This window comes from Ovis canadensis, chromosome 2 (genome assembly GCF_042477335.2).
Source record: "Ovis canadensis isolate MfBH-ARS-UI-01 breed Bighorn chromosome 2, ARS-UI_OviCan_v2, whole genome shotgun sequence".
NCBI lineage: Eukaryota > Metazoa > Chordata > Mammalia > Artiodactyla > Bovidae > Ovis > Ovis canadensis.
This window is the reverse complement of record NC_091246.1, coordinates 165,652,610-165,672,551: the sequence shown is the minus strand read 5'-3', so window position 1 is coordinate 165,672,551 and position 19,942 is coordinate 165,652,610. Positions and strand designations below refer to the sequence as shown.

Below are 19,942 nucleotides of genomic sequence, written 5' to 3'. Positions count from 1 at the left end.
CTCAGTAAAATAGGAGTTACCTATGTTATTGCACTCAGGCCACACAATTTAGAAAATTTACCCACCTGACTCTAAGCCTCACTTGTCTTTCTGGCAAATGGGGACAGTACTTCTTAACTCTGTGGTCACCTGATTATGAAATGTAGAGCTAGAATTTTATCCTGTTTGTTGTTGTTCAGTTGCTAAGTTGTGTCTGACTCTGTGACGCCATGGGCTGGCAGCATGCCAGGCTCCCCTGTCCATCACTATCTCCTGGAGTTTGCTCAGATTCATGTCTATTGAGTCAGTGATGCTAACTAACCATCTCATCCTCTGCTGCCCCCTTCTTTTGCCTTCAGTCTTTCCCAGTATCAGGGTCTTTAGGTCTTCCTGAATCTAAAGCCCATCATTTCTGCCTCAAAGATGACAGTATTAATATTTGACAGTCATAATTCACCAGTGGCTCACGTTAACTTCTGGGCTCCAATAATGTGTGACAGCACAGGGACTATGTCTCTTACTCACTGTTGGATATAAGTGCTTAGCACAGTATCTAGTATGAATGCCCGACTTATAAACATGCTGCTTTCAAGATTTGGACAAGCTGTAAAGAGAGGTCAAATCATGATTCCATTTTTCCCTATTGAATGTTTTATGCAAGAGTAAAATCCATGGTACTCCATGGAGATTTTTGTATTTTCAGATAAAGATGATGGACTGAGCATAAGCTAAAATTCTCTCTTGTATTTTGCTTCAGGCACATAGAAATGCTAAATTAAATATCTTTAAAATTAATATTTAAACTTGGGTTGGGAGGCAGGGGGAGGAATTATCCAGGAACTGGAAACAGAATCTGTCAGAGAGGGTCAACTATGAGGGGCAGGGCCAGGCTCACATCGCCCAGGTCAGGTCCCCTCAAGGAAGACAGCTGAAACAGAGTCTCAGCCTATAGCCCATGGATCATCTTGCCAAATTTCTTGGGAACCAGAATATCGCCATTGGTCAAACTCAAATAGCTGGAAACAAGTAGTACTACCCTTGTGATAGACTGTAAAGTTTCCTGGCAAATTTCTCCTTTTCTGAGGAGTGTTTTCATCTTTTCCACTGTGAGTAAAATTCCAGCACTTATGTTGCATTTTTCTCTTTGCCTTCTATTCTTTTTACAAGGGAAAGCAGGCCCATTAGGTTTGCCATTAAAGTGTCTTAGCACGGATAAGTGATGCTTGCAGGAAGGTGTTAATGCAGGTGTTGATAGGCATGTTGGACTTAGGAGAGCTGCTCCCCTTAAATTATCTGTTGCATTTGTTTTATTGGCAGTGGAGGTTGGCCTGGCGCTTGCTGACTCATTTTTCGCAATTGTATAAGCTGTGCTGGTGTTTACCACCTCTGCTTGGTCTCGGGTTTCAAATCTCCTTTTGATCCCCATCATCTTTATCATCTTTGGATGCCCTGCCAGCTCCTTATTGCCCACAATCTGCCTTACTTGCTAAGAAACGTGCTCCTTATAATAGGTCATAGCTAATGATGTTTGTTCTGTTCCAAAATGTATCTATTGAATATCTACCATGTGCTGAGTGTGGACCTAGGGGATATAAAAGTGACGGAGGTCCTTTTCCTATCTCAGAAGAGCTTGAGGTCAAGGGTGTGCCATTCCTGAGGCCTGCACGTACCCCAGAAAGCTTAAAAATGCCACATGTAGGATGGGATGATGACCATGGCTGGGACCTGGGAAATAGTCATGCTCTGGACCATGAGCCATGTATGTCCATTACTCCTGGCAGTAGTGGGCCAGTCTCATATGGAGTTTCCTGAATTTACACATCTGGCTACCTGCCATTCCCTGAGTGCCTGAGAGTTGCCTGTCCCTGCTGTAACCCTACAGATGTGCCTTGCAGAAATCCCTTCTCTTGGCAAGGAAGCACACTGCATTCTGGAACAAGAATGAATATACTTTCCAAAGAGAGGACTCCTAAAATAAAGACCAGCACCAGAGGTGAGGGGTTTTTGACAAGGTCTTCTATCTGAGAAAGATGGATGATGGTGATGAACTTTGTTGGGGGTTGGTGGGGTGGGGATGTTTTGAGCCACCCGTGGGTTTGAGAAGTGTGGACCAGGTATCTAATGTCTATGTGAGGCTATGTTAGTGTCAAAGTAAGAAAACATCCAAGTTACAGGAAGCTGAATTATAATGGCTGTATTCTAAGTCAGAGAGCAGCTATTGTTAACCATTATGTATAGGTTTTAACCCGGGGGAAAACATATATGGACATGATAATGCAAATAACCTTAAGTTCCTCGCAGGTGCCCCTCTGGCACATGAAGAACTCAGCTGTGTGATAGTCCTAGAGAAAGTAACAGAATGGGTTAGTCTAGCTTGTGTTAAAGATTTTTTTCCCCTTTCTGGAGCAGAATACAAACTCTGCTATAACCTTGTTCTGCAAGAAAGACTGCAACAAGAGCCTACTCAGCAAAGCCTCAGCAGATAAATTTTAGTTCAGAGTCTCCATGAAATGATTCCAAATGTGAAACTACTTTCAGATACTATAATTTAGTCATTTGCTTTTTCATTATCCTAATGTCTTTGGGTTGTGAAAAATAAAATAGTCATGTTAACACAAACCTATACACTAAAAAAGAGAGATAAATATAGGTGCCATGGGAAAAGCAGTATGTAGTAGATTATAAAACATGCTCTGGAAAATATGAGATATTGTTATTTGGTGCTTCCCTCATTTGACAGGTACAACCTTTACAGTTTTAGAGGATCTTGATAGAATAAGACTATGCTGTTTTAACTAAAACCAGAAAGGAAAATACATCTAGTCTATATGGAAGCAACATTCTTGTGGCCTATTTTTCACCATTATCAACTTTTGTTCTAGAAGAACCTGCACAGACACATTTTGAGGGCATGCTGTGTTCCAGGCTGTGTGCTAGGATCTTTGCACATATTGCCCCTAAACCCTCCGACCTTGTAATGAGACTATAGTAATGAGACTATATTCTCTACGGTGCTTTTTCCAGGAAAGGAGAAACCACAACACAAGTCTAATTCTTGGGTTTGTTGTTCCTTCCGTTGTTTTTAAGTCTTCTATGAGCCATCATATCATGCATGATGTCATCCAGAAGAACCTTTGAGGTGTATCTGAATTCTTCCTTCCTGTGTTCACTGTTATTTGTATTCCTTTTTTCCTGGGGCTAGAAATAGGACTAGGCATTTTGGACCAATTACTACTTTCCAGAGACAAAGCTTCCTTGAGAGTAGTTTTCAAAACTAGATAATCTAAAACAGAACAGTTTCTCGACTCGGCTGGATCTGAGATCCTTGCCATGGCCTGGAAGTGCCTGTGTAGTCTGGCTTCACCGATTCTGGCTTTGTCTGTTCCCCTCTCTCTGCACGCTCTGGTCACACTAACTGCTTTCTGAGTTCCCCCAGTGAGACACAGTTCTTCTGATCTAAGGACTTGGTTTCTTTTCCTTTGATTCTTTGCTTGGACATGTCCTTATCAACATTAAATTCACCTGTATAAATGTCACCTACTCTGATGTACTGGACTTACCATATATATTAAGCAGTTCCTTCTGTCCACTGACATAACACACATGTTCCCTCCACAGAATTTACAATAGTCAGAAATTATGGCCTTTTCCATATGTACTGCCTGTCTTCTCCCTCTAAAATGCAAACTGCCTGAGAGCAAAGACTTTGTTGGGGATCCAGCGATGAAAATGTCTGTTATGTACTAGGTGTCAGTAACGGTGTATTGAATGGATGGGCTTTTGTCTGAGATTATGTGAGGAAAATTAGGGGTTCTGACTTGTGATTCCGAAGTACTTGGTGATTAGTTCATAATAGTAAATGCTTCAGAATTAGCAAAATGCTGAGCACATAAGTAATGAGATAGATAGATGTGTATTAACAAATTTGTATACCCCTATGAGGTAGGTACTATTATTATTATTCCCATTTTATAGATGCAAAAATTATGATACAGAGAGGTTGAGGAACTTGTGTTAAGTGCTATTCAGATGGTAGGTTTGAAGGCAGGTACTTGAGCTAATGATCTTTACTACTGAATAGAAAGTGCTCAATGAATACAGTTTTGACCATGTGCCCAGCACTGGCTGAGTTCTCTCTATGCATGATGTCACTCAGCCCTCACTTCCATACTTTGAAGTAGGGACTGTTGTTATGCCTGTTCTGGAGATGGAGACGCTGAGGCTTGGGAAACTTAAGCAACTCAAGTCCCATAGTTGGCACTTAGTGATGCAAAAGGGACTTGGATATAGATAATATGAACGCTGTGATCTTATGCATTCTCTCTATATTACAGGGGCTTCCCAGGTGGCTCAGTGCTAAAGAATCCTCCTGCCAGTGCAGGAGACATGGTTTGATCCCTGGGTCGGGAAGATCCCCTGGAGAAGGAAATGGCAACCCACTCCAGTATTCTTGCCTGGAAAATCCTATGGACAGAGGAGCCTGGGGGGGTACAGTACATAGGGTCACAAAAAGTCAGAAAACTGAGTGACTAAACCACCACCACCACCACCACCACCTTATTTACAAGAGCACTTGTGAGTGCTCTTATAACACAGTCATGTTTGTGAAAGAGGGATTAGTCTCCCCTACTCAGAGGGTCTCCGCTAGTATAACAAAGAGGGTATCCATTACTTGGCTACAGATTTATAATGGACATGGAATAGTCCAACTCAGAGAAAGAAATAGGAGAAGCGGAATTTGTGTCAATATAGCCACTTGTTTATAAGGAATTACAGAGTTGGTTAAATGTTCATTTTTTTTTAAGAAAGAGCATAACAATAGGATTTGGAAACCCAGTAACTGTGAAAGGTCAATTGTGATTTCTAAAATGAGCAAGGGCAGAATGAGATACATATTTGTATATCACTAGGTCTGATTTTGGACTGAGCTGAGATGCAGTGTACAGCGTTTAGCATTATTGTTTTGTGAAACTTGCCAAGTTTTTTTACCCTGAGTCCTTCCTTAGGGACTTAGTTCTCTCAGAGGCAGAAGCCAGCTGTAGGGATGGTATGTCATGGGTGCATTTTGTCTAATATTCAGCTTATTGGTAGGCATTATTGTCCCCTTAGGCAAAACCAGTATACTCAGAGATGGCATAAAATCCCTAGAAATTATGCATTCTTAAGCTTAGCTACAGGGAAAATATCCATGTCAGGGATTATGCTTAGATATGTGGACATATTTTTTTTTTCCTTTAGAAGTTTCCCTAAACCCACTGAGACCTATTGAATCAGCAAGAAGACAGGTTCAGCCATTGTCTTTGAACCCCAAGATTCCACCGTTTTCACAGAGCTTGTATTACAAGTGCTCTTATGCACACAGTTCTATGTGATCCTACCCAAGCCTCTATTGGATGGTCATAATGACCCAGGGTGTGGGCAGGCTGGGTGTTATTGAATCACTTTACAGATGAGGAAATTGAGGGTAATAGAATCTAAAGAGCTTGCCCAGGGTCAGGCCGCTAATAAATGGCAGAGCCAGCACCTGAACCAAAGTCTTTGGACTCCAAATGACTTCCTTTTTCTGCTGCCCACGCCTCCCGCTTGTGAAAGAGAACCTGTCGGTGGTGATGTTACAGGCTCTGAGCATCTCTCCTGAAGGTTTCCTTACTAGCAGGTCTGCTTCAAGAGGGTAGAATCTGTGAGCTTAATTAAGATGAAACACCTTACCGAGTGCCGTGTGCAAACCACTTTCTCTGGGTTTTGGCCCTGCCAACTTGAAGTGGCTGAAAGCAATAAGCAGTGTCTGTGGGCCAGAATTAACATTATGTGTGTGGTTTTCAAACAACTGTTACTCTGTTCCCTTGAGAATCTCCTGGCCCCTCCCCTTGCTCCTGGCGAGACAGGATACAGGTGGGGACGGCCTTTCACAGTGACTCTCCTTTCTCTCTTCAGTGTCTATGTGCTCTGGGACCCAGTTGAGGCTTTGTTTCTCAAACTGGTTGCCCTTTTACTCACTGTCCTTCCTACTTTTCCAACTTTTATTGTGTCTTCCAAGTTTTGAAAGAATTGCAAAATTCATCAAGCGTTAAGTATTGACTCAGGGACTGGAATTTCAGAGAGGTGGTTCAGCAACTTCAGTGGAGCAACCCAGTTGAACCAAATTGCGATTGTTAAAAGATCAGGTGACTCAGCACAAAGTCACCCAGCCAGTTCTGGCCGAGCAGTGATGGAATGGGGTGCAGGCAGGCCAGGACCACTGCTCCATCTCTTGGGACCTAAGCCACCAGGTGTCCTGCAGAGCCTGCCCGGTAGAAGGTAGCAACAGCTTAGCTTTCACCTGATGGGGAAGAGTACCCTTAAGTCACAGGTGTGGCTCTAGAGAACAAGCAGATGGTTGGATACGTTTAAATAATCAAGCTTTTTCAAACAGAAGCCAAACGCTCCTCGTGGGCTTCCCTGGTGGCTCAGCTGGTAAAGAATTGCCTGCAATGTGGGAGACCAGGGTTTGATCCCTGGGTTGGGAAGATCCCTGGAGGAAGCCATGGCAACCCACTCTGTATTCTTCTTGCCTGGAGAATCCCTATGGGCAGAGGAGCCTGGCGGGCTACAGTCCATGGGGTCGCAAAGAGTCAGACACGACTGAGCGACTAAGCACAGCACAGTGATGTATAAAACGCAGAGAAACTCACCTCGTCTCTTTTCACCACAGGTATACGAGTGTTGGGCTTCCCCACACCTGGGGTCAGAATGCTGCTCCTCTGTCACGTCCTCACGGTAGCTGTGGTCCAGACTTTTATCTTCTCTGAAAACCGGGTATTTGCCAAGAACATCAACTTCTATAATGTGCGGCCTCCTCTTGATCGTAAGTAGTGGTTGTCACCATTGTCGGTGACATGGGATCGGAATAACCAAAATCTCTGTTTCCCTATAGTAACCTTGCTGATTCTGGAACATTTGGTTTATATCAAGCATAAATCGGAAAGTCTTCATTACTTCCATGGGTAAGGGTGACACATGGTGACAGAAATTTTCTCCATTTCTTTAAGATGGTTTGGCTTCCTGCTGAAGTCTTAAAAGGGTTCATGTTTAAAATAATTTTCTGAACACTGTCCTTAAGAATGGCTCAGCAGGGGAAATTCAGTGTTTCTTTGCCGATCTCTTCCTTGGAGAAGGATTTTGACTATAGGAAGATTCTGCATAAATTACATATAAAATTTCCCCTCCTTTCTCTCTTTTCAGACAAGTAAAACTTCTCCGATATACCTTATAGAGAATGTGTGGTAGACAAAAATAGTTTTAGAAATGTTAATGCCAGTGGTTCACAAACCTGGAAGAGTATCAGAATTACAACAAAAGCCTTCAAAATTACATATTCCTGGGTTTCTTCTCCAGAGATTCAGTAGTCAGGAGGGTGGGATGTGAAATTCTTTCTCTTTTTGCTCACAGAGTCAGGTTTGGGAACAACTGTCTTTATACTCCTGATGAGGAGTGTTCATACTCCTGTATGGTTACCATTCTGCACTTTGTATTTTGTTATTTAGGACATTCAGTCCTTAGTAAGTATGTGTGTATGCATATATATACTACATAGCCATACACATGTACACCCCACACACCTTGAACTACCATTTATTATAAATTTCTAAATTGGTAGTGGTTGTATACTTGATAGCTTGGCATAGACATCATTATCATAAAATCTAAATTATTGACAAATGTTTAACCTTTTAAGCCTGATATAACTTTATGATGAGCAAATTATTAAAGATATAAAATTAATACTTGATTATTATAGAAAATTCCAAAAAAGACTGGTAAATGTGTAGAATAAGAAAATTTATTCATAATCCCAAGATTCAGAGCGAGCTCTTCTTTACATTTTGGCATACATTTTGACCAACATGGATTTGAACTGCCTGGGTTCACTTATATGTGGATTTTTTTTCAATAGTAAATAGTACTACACGGTCTGCAGAGGGACATATGGAGGGCTGACATGAGATTATGTGAGGATTTTCGACTGCATGTTCTTCTGTTGCTTTTTCTCTGTATATGTTTTTAAATATGTATATGTTTTTAAATATGTATATGTTTTAAAATATGTGACATACTGAGATCAAACAGATTTAATTTTGCAGGAGCGTTTATTCCTTTACATTGTATTTTGAATACGTTTCCATGATTTTTAAAGTATCTTAATGTCTTACATTAAAAAATGTTTTCACTCATACAGCTGGCAGTGACACACACACAATCATAAGCAAACTAAATGTTTATACTTCACTGAAAATCTTTTTAAATGCATTTTTCACTGGCTAATGACCTTAGAACAGATTTTAGGAATTACTAAATCAAAAAGGTAGTGCCAATTTTCACATTAACTATTCACCTACCAGCAATGAGTTTTAGTATTTTTTAAACTGTACTGAATTAGTAGGTGAAAATGGATTTCATTCTTTATTTACCTATGCATAGGCAAAACTGAAATGCATTTGTGGTAACTGATTTTGTGTCCTCTGAGTTTTAGCTTTTGATAGTTTGCTCTTGGTTTATGCATCAATAATACTCTCCCCTGTATGTGAAATATCCACCACCTTCTAATTATCATCCCAACTTGGGGTCAGGTTGCTAGGATGGTTTGGGTTACCTTGATCTTTATTTCAGTCTTCAAAAATAGAATTAAATGTTTCACACAGGGCTTTACACTCTGGTGTACAGAGAAATGTCAAATTTATCCGTTTGATTTCTTGCCCATCAAAATAACAAGATACAAGGCAGAAAAAAGAACATACTAGTTGTTATCATTCCAGATTGCCAGCAGTTCATAATTCTTGTTTCTATAACACCCTTGCCTGCACACAAAGGCCTGAAAATTACTATCATCCTGATATTAAATGTTACATTCCTGGTTGATGTCTAATGTAGGGATAATTGACATATCAAATGAAATTACTTGTTTGAAGTTAAGCCTAGCTATAAAGCAAGTACATAGGGATGGAAATCAATGTGGTTTGATATGCCAGGGATCCTAAGAGAGATTTTTCATGCAGTCTCTTGTTTAACCTTTATTATACCTCTGCAAGTCATGGGGCTCTTTAGGTTATAATAATAAATTACTTCTTAATGACTCCAGTTCTTTTCAGGGCCAATAATATATCAAAGTATTGGTCCCAATACTACCACCATCTTTGCCCATCCACTCAACTTTCACTTATTCCCAAATTATAATAGAACAATACCATGGATATTCCAAGTGGTTCATGGAATCATCTGCAGTACTCTGTAGTGCATATTCATAGATGAAATATTCGAAGAAAAGGGGATAAAGAAAATGCCCCAAAGTCTGGCAGTTAAGCCCAGCTTGATAGAAACAGAAATTGTAAGGATAATGATTTGTAAATTTTATTTGCTCTGGTAAAAGTTGCTAATTTTATTCCATATCTGATGTTTGAAAAATTTAACTATATTGTTTCCCTTTGCTTTTTTTTTTTAAAGCTACACCATTTCCAAACAGCTTCAAGTGTTTTACCTGTGAAAATGCAGGGGATAATTATAACTGCAATCGATGGGCAGAAGATAAATGGTGCCCACAAAGTAAGTGTGCTGAGTTTGGAACTCTTTTTGTGACCAGACCTCATTTAGATCTCTCTCAACTGGCTCTGAGTAAAGGCATCTTATGTGATGAGATTAGCAAACCATGATGTTCTACAGAAATCAGAGAACTTTTGACAAGACTATCACAGACATCAGACTAATCTGAGAGTACATGGAAACCGATGACATAGCCTCAATTTATAGTTGTGTGTGCTTTGAGGAAGAATTTCTTAATTAATATTTACCAGTGAGAACAAACAGACCACAGTGTTGACTAAGGCATTCTAAGAATGTCAGAAATGTTTGATGATGCTTCTAGAAAAGTCCTACTTACTGTAAAGCAAAAGACGGTTTCTGTCCTCTTGAGATACACTGATGCTTAAGTGACTCATTTGTTTACTTGACAAACGTTTGAGCATCTTTTTAGTTCGTTTAGTTGTCTGGTAGATCCCAGTGTGCAATCCAGTACCTGGACCATATTGGGCACTTGGTAAATATTGACAGAATGAATGGATGCCTTTGACTATATAGTCAGGAAATCTCTGAGGACTCTACATTTGCACTAAGACTCGAATGGCCAGAACAAATCAGCTCTGTGGAGATCTATAGGGAAAACATGTCAGTAAGAGGGAACAGCAACGCAAGGGTAAGATTTGGCTTCTACAGTGAACAGGAAGGCTGGCTGGTGAGGCTTAGTGGAAGGGGGAGAAAGGATTTGATGGAGATAAGGGCTGGGACATGCAGGATCTTCGTTTTGGTAAGAAATTTAGATTTCATTGGAAATGTGTTGGGAGTTGAAGCTATAGAGTACAAGATGCTAGGTGTATTGTAAAATATTGCTCTGGCTTCTGTGTGCAGAGTGAATGGTTTGGGACAAGAGAAGAAGTGGGCACCAAGTGGGCTCTTTCATTATCTTTTAGGGCAGTAGAAGATGGTCTTAGACGAACATAGGGGGAGAGAAGATGAATGACTTAATACAGACAAACAAACTTGGATGCAAAGCAGACAGGATGTGCTGATAGAATTGAAAACCTCTACTTAGAACTATAAGGAAATCAGGCTGTTTGTATTTTAGGATACCCTGTTTTTTTTAGGTTTTCAGATGTGAAAGGCCAACAAAAACAAACTCTTCCAGACTTAGCAATTACCAACTTTGATCTACTATTATTGTGAATCTTTTGGAAGTTTCTGTATCACTTTATGGCAGTGGAAGAGGCCTACCTCTTCCAGATAATGCCAGTGGGTTGTGAGTGTGCTGTGCTCCGTCAAGTCCTACTCTTTGTGACTCCATGGACTGCAGCCCACCAGGCTGCTCTGTCCATGGGATTCTCCAGGCAAGAATACTGGAGTGGGTTGCTGTGCCAGCCTCCAGGGGATCTTCCCCAGCCCAGGGTTGAATCCACGTCTCCTTCATCTCCTGCATTGGCAGGTGGGTTCTTTACCACTGACCTACCTGGGAAGCCCTTGATGATGCCAATGGGTGAAGCCAGTTGATGGTAACACTGGAGACCTCTAGGGGCCTGAGAATCTTATGCTCTAAGTTAGACAGATGACTATGACATTTGCATGGACAGCATTGTTCATCACTTCTTTTCAAGAATAATTCTGAAGATTTTGATCTCTCACAGCTCTTGAGAGCATGTGACTGAATTGTGCTTTGAGTGCATGTGTCTGTGCATGTATTCTTTTGGGGATTTGTTTCTACATTTTCACAGACGTTTATTTCAATGTTTGCGAGGTAGGCAGATGCCTCTCTTTATTAGTTTGTGTGAGAGGGCTGGGAAAATTCTTTAACCATTTGCTTTAAATTTCCCCGAGAACTGGCGGGGTGGGGGGTGGAGGGGGAAGGGTTTGGCACAGCAGTAGATTGGGGCATTGATGTCCAGCCTCTTTATAACTGTCACCCATTCTTTTGAATTTTACCAAATGCTGTTCAAGAGGAAAAGGGGGCAACAAAGGATGAGTTGGTTAGACAGCATCACTGACTCAATGGACATGAGTTTGAGCCAACTCTGGGAGATGGTCAAGGACCTGAAAGCCTGGAGTGCTGCAGTCCATGGGGTCGCAGAGAGTCGGACATGACTGTGCGAGTGAACGACAACAAAACGCTGTTTCTACTAGTTCTGTACATGTTCCAATTTGTGATTCATTAATCAAAGCCACTTTTAAGGGAACTTGCATGGGCATTTCTGGGTTTTAGAACTTTGTTGAAACATGGGAGCAAAAGAGGGATGCTGCAGTTTTCTGCCTCCAAGAAAATGTCAGGGAGGAGAGATGGACACGAGATGACCCTGCATTCCAGCGTGTGTGACTGTACACCAGCCAAGCCCCCCAAACGATAATCATCTGGAGTTCTGAGGCTGTGACTGCTTATCTTTCAGCTTGTCATTATCAAGGGGAGTGAGAGTCAACCATTTCTTGGGACAAACAGGCCTGTGGCTATTGTTCTTTGTCATCTCAGGTTTTCCTTTATGGCTCTGCTTCTGCCATCAGCCAGTGGTGTTAAAATAGAGTCTCTAGGTAACAAAATATGACAAGAATGACACTTTTTATTTTGTTTACCCCGGTTCTTACTCTGACTTTGTAGGGCTGCTTTAGCCTGTGTGACAGACTATGAACACATGCACCTACCAGTTTTCGATTTTGTCTGGAGTACAAATTGGAATGCCTTTCAGAACATGGAGTGGTTCTCTCTCCTTCTGAGTCCCAGTCAGCTGCTCTTGTAGAGGTGCTCTGCTGATGCTCAGCTCAATGCTGTGTACAGAGAGGCACAGCTGTGTGCAGGTGGAGAGCACAAACCCTGGAAAACCACCTCCACAAGAATCTCATCTTCCATCACTTTCTACCCATGTGACTGTGAGCCTCAGTGTTTTATCCGTGAAATGACAATATTACTATGATTTGTCTTAAGGCCTATTGTGAGGACTGAATGAGTGAATGCATATTAGAAGAGTGCCTGGTTGCTGGTACACAATGTGCATTTGCTGTTGCTAACATGAAAGCTTACAAGTCTATCCAAATGCAAGTGCACTTACCGTTTTGCTAAAAAGAAAGTCCGCTCAATGGCTGTCACATGGCTTACTCACTTGTGACAGAGGCAGCTCTCTAAGTCCTGTCTTCTCAACTTTAGTCGAGTTTTCCTCCTCCCTGCCCCTACTATTTTGGCAACTGCTGCTTTAGTCCCTTCTCAGTAAACTAAGAAGCAGTTCATTGGCCTGAGATATCTAGAATATGAGGCACAGAGCTAAAGTAGAATGTCCCAGAATAGTGAGTGAAATAGGTTTCTTGAGAGAACTCTTAAGTAATAAAATGTGAATGGTTAAAGGTAACTTTGTGTGAAAATGAACTAGCGAAGCAGAGGACAGAGAAGGTAAGAGAGAACTAAAGAGGAAGAGAAAATACAGAAATACTTTGGGGAAAAATCACACGCGTTGGGAGGATTAGAGCCTGAGAACTAGATGAGTAAGGGAAGCGCCTTGGCGTGTAAGGTGAAGCACCTGCTTTCACTCCAGTTTGCCACATGGCCTATTAGTATATAAAGAAACAATGAGACAGGAAGAGCTGTGGCCCACTTCCTTTTTACATTTATGCTGCTGCTGCTGCTAAGTCGCGTCCGACTCTGTGCGACCCCATAGATGGCAGCCCACCAGGCTCCCCCGTCCCTGGGATTCTCCAGGCAAGAACACTGGAGTGAGTTGCCATTTCCTTCTCCAATGCATGAAAGTGAAAGTGAAGTCGCTCAGTTGTGTCCGACCCTCAGCGACCCCATGGACTGCAGCCTTCCAGGCTCTTCCATCCATGGGATTTTCCACATTTATAGTTTTCATTTTATTTTAAAGTTACAGAACATGTGCTTCAGAGGGAGAGAGAAAGATACTGCCACTTTCTTATGACATGAGCAGACCTGGAGTTTTGATGAAAGTCTTGTTCAGTTGTTTTGTCAGCTTTACCTTGCACCAAAGGATAACTGCCCATTTATAGTCATTTTAAAAATACACATACTTCAGAAGCTGGTACCTATTCAGAAAAACCACCTAGAAACTTAAGGATCATCCTGAATTTTAGTCATTTCTGAAGTGATTGTTCAAAGGTGTGTGTGTGTGATGTAAAAAGTGATATTGATTTTCCCCCCCTGCCTAGATACGCAATACTGTTTGACAGTACATCACTTTACCAGTCACGGAAGAAGTACATCCATCACCAAAAAGTGTGCCTCCAGAACTGAATGTCATTTTGTTGGCTGCCACCACAGCCAAGATTCTGAACACACGGTAAGGAGTGTGTGTGTAAAGTTATTGTCCAAAAGTTTCTTGATGGTTGGTTGTATATAGAGGCAGGACGGATAAATAATATGTCAAAGGTGTATACTTTGAGGGACTCCCTTACACTGATACAATGGAGATGAAAGAAGGTGAAGACTTTCTGTCCATCAAACAGTATCACTACTAAAAAATGAACGACAATTCTCAGACTCCAGAGACCCTAGGGTCTTGACCTTGGACTTCGGGTGAGTTGCCTGAAGTAAGCTCTGGAATTCCAGGAGTAAACCATCCCTGCATGAAAGGATGACAATGCTACAGAGCCCAACTTATGTATTTTGTTTACGGCCAAAAATCACCAAGATTGTTACACAGAGAAGGTGCAAAGAGGAAAATGGTGACACCTTTTATAAAGAAAACCTTGTCTTACTGCCTCTGCTTAGATGAAGTGAAAGTCTGAAAGATTAATCCTAGCTTATTATGATGAACTATAGGTAATATTTTAGATCAATTGGTTGCTTCAGTTTTCTCATTCTACCACTTTAAATGAGCATGACTCTTTTATATGCCTGGAATCCTGAAATGTTTGAGAAGAAAATTACTTAACAGTGTATTAATCTCATGAGATCTTAGAATTCAGTTTAGCCTATACATACATAAAATGGTCCTGACACCAGTGGCTTTTTAAAAAAAAGTTATTTTAGTATAGTTGATTTACAACGTTGTATTAATTTCTGCTGTAGAACAAAGTGATTCAATTATACTTTGTCATATTCTTTTCCATTATGGTTTATCACAGAATACTGAATAGAGTTCCCTGTGCTACACAGTAGGACCTTCTTATGTATCCATCATTTATATAATAGTTTGCGTCTATCCCAAATTCCCACTCCTTCCGTCTCCTACCCCCTTGGCAACCACTGGTCTGTTTTCTGTGCCTGTGACTCTGTTTCTGTTTTGTGGATAAGTTTGTGTGCTGACCACTAGTGGCTTTTAGCTCTGGCTACACAGGAGAATCTCCTGGAGCTTTTCATAGGCTCTGGTAAGGGGGTAGCAGTGGGCAGACTCAGACCAATTGAAACAGAACTTCAGAGTGAGGTCCTGGGCATCAGGATTTTTTTCGTAAGCTTCCTCAGGGTGATTCTGATGTGCAACCAAGATTGAGAACTACTGAGATAGATAATTTATCTTACCTGGCCCTTCTGGGAGCCATTTGATGTAGATACTTTATCCTGAAAGCCTCTGTGAATGTCTGGGTTTATCAGGTGGAGGTGTTATACCAGGTGTTAGGACAAGAGCATGCTTCTCTTGAAACAAGCTTGTGCTGTGAGAGCTAGCGTTTTTCACCAGTCAGCAGCCAGATTAGCAAGCCAGCGTCACTGTAAAGATAGGGATGAGGCATTAGTATAGACAATAGAGTCATAATTATCCCCTACCAAGTAGTACTGAGAAAGGAAATCAATGACCAATCCACAAGGTTCCTAGCTTTCATTTCTGTTTCAGTGCTTCCCCTTGCAAACCGTCAGGAGATTTGTTGACTCCATTAAACAGTCTTACTCCATTTGCCTTTCTCTTGCTTATGCTTGGGTTGATGCAGGTAAATCACAGTCAAAGTGAAAAGACTCTCAAGATGGTTTTTACTTTGAGGTCAGTTGTGGGGAAGGGTGCCCAAGGGCCTGGATGACTCATAGATCAAAAACCAACTCACTTCTGTCCTCAGAGTGGTTTCTAACCTCCTGCTGTTTGCGCTTCAGTTACTGTCTCACTGAAGTCACTTAAGAGACCCCCAAGCCAAAACTGCCAAGCCTGTCCTAAATTCCTGGAAAGTTCCACTTAGAAAAATTACAGTGTGAAAATTTACCTAGCAGGAGACAAGCTGGTGGAGTAGAGGATGTGAGCTCACCTTTTCTTATGAAAATACCAACAAGCACAGCTAAGAGCTGAACAAGCATAGACAAAACATGCTGGAACCCACCAAAAAAGATATCCTACACCCAAAGACAGAGACACAACGAGATGGTAGAAGAGGTGCAATCATGATAAAATCAAATCCCATACTGGCTACATGGGCAATCCACAAGCTGAAGAATTATTAGAGAAGTTCTCCCACAGGAGTGAGAGTTCTGAGCCCCACATCAGGCTCCCCTGCCTGGCAAGGGGAGTTTGGCAATGGAGGAGGAGCCCCCAGAGAATCACTGGCCCTTTTGAAGGCCAGGGCTTCCCAAACGGCTCGTTGGTAAAGAATCTGCCTGCAAAGCGGGAGACCCAGGTTCGATCCCTGGGTTGGGAAGATCCACTAGCAGAGGGCATGGCAACCCACTCCAGTACCCTTGCCTGGAGGAGTCCATGGATAGAGGAACCTGGCAGGCTACAGTCCACAGGACAGCACAGAGTTGGACACGACTGAACCAACTAAGCAGCAGCAGTGGAGTCTGTCTTAGGAATTCCACTGGACTGGGGGAAACAGAAACTCTACTCCTGGAGGGCACATAGATGATCCTGTGTGCACTAGAACCCAGGGAAAAAAGCAGGGACCTCTTAAGGGCCTGAGCCAGACCTACCTACTGGTATTGGAGGGTCTCCAGGCTAGGCTAGGCTGTGTGTGTGTGTGTCTCACTGCAGGGACGCAGACACTGGCAGTGGTAGTGCTGGAGAGTACTCACTGGCATGAGCCCTCTGGAAGGTCACCAGATCAGAGAGAAATTAAAAACACAGTCCCATTTACCATCAGATCAAAAAGAATAAAAATACATAGAAATAAACCTACCCAGGAGGCAAAGGACTTGTACTCTAAAACTAGATAGGGATGAAAGAAATCGAAGAGGGCACAATCAGATGGAAAGGTATACCATGTTCTTGAATTAGAAGAATCCGTGTTGTCAAAGTGATTCTACTACCCAAGTAATATACAGCCTCAGTGCAATCCCTATCGAATTACCAGTGGCATTTTTCACAAAACTAGAACAAAAAATTTATTTTGTATGGAGACACAAAAGGCCCTGAGTAACCAAAGCAGTTCTGAGAAAGAAAAGCTGAAGGAATTAGGCTCCCCAACTTCAGACTACACTGCTACAAAACTACAGTAATCAAAACAGTATGATACTGGCACAAAGCCAGAAATATAGACCCATGAAAAACCTAGAAATAACAACATAGCCCAGAAATCAACCCAAGTACTCGTGGTCAACGAATCTACAACAAAGGAAGTGAGAATATACAGTAGAGATAAGACTGTTTCTTCAAAAAGTGATGCTGGGAAAACTGGCCACTCACATGTAAAATAATGAAATTAGAATATTTTTTAACACCAGACACAAAAATAAACTCAAAATGGATTAAAGACCTAAATGTAAGATTGGATACTATAAAACTTGTAGAGGAAAACATAGGAAGAACACTCTTGAACACAAATCACAGCAATATCTTTTTTGATCAATCTCTAGAGTAACAGAAACAAAAGCAAACCCAAATGAGACCTAATGAAACAAAAGCTTTTGTACAATAAAGGAAATCATAAACAAAATGAAAAGATAACCCACAGAATGGGAGAAAATATTTGTAAATGAAACCACCAACAAGGGATTACTCTGCAAAATATACAGACAGCTAATGCAGCTCAATATACATTAAAAAAAAACCACAATCAAAAAATGGGCAGAAGATCTAAATAGACATTTCTCTGAAGAAGACATACAGATGGCCAAAAGGCATGTGAAGAGATGCTCAATATTACTAATTATCGGAGCAATACAAATCAAAACTATAAGATATCACCTCATACCAGTCAGAATGGCCATCATCAAAAAGTCTACAAACAATGAAGGCTGGAGAAGATGTAGAGAAAAGGGAACCCTGCTATACTGTGGGAATGTAAATTAGTGCAGCCACATGGAGAACAGTATGGAGGTTCCTTAAAAAAAAAGCTAAAGATAGAGCTTCCATATGATTCAGCAGTCCCACTCCTGGGCACATATCCAGAGGAAACCATGGTTTGAAAGGATATGTGCACCCCAGTGTTCATTGCAGCACTGTTTACAATAGCCAGGACATGGAAGCAACCTAAATGTCCATCAACAGAGGAATGGATAAAGATATGGCATATATAAAGAGATTATGCCATTTGCAGCAATATGGCTGGACCTAGAGATCATCATACTAAGTAAAATAACTCACAGAGAAAAACAAATATATGATACCATATATGTAGAACCTCAAAAAAAATGATACAAATGAAGTTATTTACAAAACAGACTTTGAAAACTTATGGTTACCAAAGTGGAAAGATGGAGGGTAAAATGGAAGTCTGGGGCTGATGTATACACACTACTATGTTTTATTAGTAGATAGCCAACAAGGATTTACAGTATAGAGCAGGGTCAATATTCTGTAATAACCTATATGTGGGAAAAGAATTACATGTATAATTGAGTCACTTTGTGCTACCTGAAACTAACACAACATTGTTATTCAACTGTACACCAATATAAAATAAAAATTTTTAAAGAAAACTTACCTGTTTAAATATTCAGACATATTCTTAGTGGCTGTATCATATTAAAATGTTCATAGCTATAATTCATCTACTTCCCTATAAAGAATACTAGGCAGCTTTTAATATTTCTCTAGTCTAAATAAAAACCCACATAATCTTTGTGATGCACATTACTAGATTGATTTATATAAAGGTTTTGATAAAGATTACCAAATTACTCCCCAGAAAGACTGAAGCAATTGTATTCTCAGTAACAGTGTCTGAGAACTATGTCATGGACCCAAGCTCGCATACTTTTTGGAAATCTTTGTTAATTTGTTAGGCTAAAAGGTATATTTTCAAATTTATAATTTTTAGTCTCAAACAGTAAACATTTAAAAAATAAGATAGCCTTTTTCTCTTGTAAGTCATTACTCTTTTGAAAAATTTTGCACTTAAATAAAAATTTATATACTCATATAAAAAAAATTTCTGTCCTCAGAGCTGGAGAAGGTTTTTGTTTAACCCTCCCCTCTTCTTCCCATTACTCACTGGCTCTCCCCCCTTCTCTTCCTTTTGTAACAGGAGTGTAGGTCTTGCTGTGAGGGGATGATCTGCAATGTTGAGTTACCCACCAACCACACGAATGCGGTCTTCGCTGTGATGCATGCTCAGAGGACATCTGGCAGTGGTGCCCCTACGCTCTACCTACCGGTGCTGGCGTGGGCCTTCGTGCTGCCGTTGATATAAGGCCACCTTCCTGGGAGAGGCAGAGACCAGTCCTCTGAAGCACAAGCTAACAACTGTAAAATGGCGAACTTTGAAGACCAATCTCTTCAAGATTGAAGGATGTGCATTGGACCTCACAGCAGAAGCCAGCTGTTTGCTTAGCTCAGATACTCCTGCAGGAGGCCACGAGGAAGGGGACTTGGCAGGGACTGAGTGATTATGTAGCTGTTAGGTTTCTTGATCAAAAGGGCTGCATTTTGTCTATTCTGCAAGGAGGGTCCTGCCAACATCTACCACAGACAGGTTCAGTAGCCTGTGTTGTCCCCTCCAGACCAGACCTTTAGGGGAAAGGACTCCTTGACCTAATTGACTCCTTCAGGGGCTGCTGGAACAGACCCTCTCGATTCTGTGACTGGTTCAGAGCATCTCTGTGAAATCTAATCCTTCCCTCAAGAGAAAGCAGTTTCCCCACTGAGGGTGTAGTAACGAGAAAGCCCACTATAGGAAGAAAACTTCCAGTTGAACTAATATGAAACCTATTTGCTAATTGTGGGGGGGAAATAAAGCTTTTAAATTATAAGTGTAGAATGCATGCTTATGTGTTTCTTGGCTGACTTGGAGATGAAACTCATCAACAAGTGTCATAAAGGAGGCCAGTTGAAGCTGATCATGCACTACAGGTGCTATATTCTGGCTTAAAGTATGCAAGCCTATGCCAAGGTGACTTAATTCTTTCTTTGGGGGAAAGAACCCTTCTAAGGATGCCAAATGCAAAATTAGTGACCTGAGAAGGTGAGGAAACCTCCCTGAGCAAGGAGGGTGATACCTTACCGTGTGATAGAGTCTCAGAAGTAGCAGTTTAGGGACTTCCCTGGTGGTCCAGGGGTCAAGACTCTGCTTCCCTGCAGGGGGCATGGGTTCCATCTCT

General features: G+C 41.3%; 1 protein-coding gene across 4 annotated transcripts in view; it reads left to right on the top strand.

The window, feature by feature from the left end:
• LYPD6B (LY6/PLAUR domain containing 6B) overlaps positions 1–19,594 on the top strand; it is a 251,666-nt gene extending 232,072 nt beyond the window's left edge. For 2 of the 4 annotated variants that reach the window (XM_069577612.1, XM_069577609.1), the window contains exons 3-6: positions 6,671–6,823; positions 9,457–9,555; positions 13,696–13,826; positions 18,871–19,594. In XM_069577612.1, coding sequence (XP_069433713.1) covers positions 6,709–6,823; positions 9,457–9,555; positions 13,696–13,826; positions 18,871–19,035 — 510 coding nt within the window. In that variant the 5' untranslated portion in view covers positions 6,671–6,708 and the 3' untranslated portion in view covers positions 19,036–19,594. Of the gene's footprint in view, positions 1–1,867; positions 1,973–6,110; positions 6,277–6,670; positions 6,824–9,456; positions 9,556–13,695; positions 13,827–18,870 lie in introns of those variants that run through there. The other 2 variants (XM_069577610.1, XM_069577613.1) reach the window with 2 other exon arrangements.
• Positions 19,595–19,942: the final 348 nt, after the last annotated feature.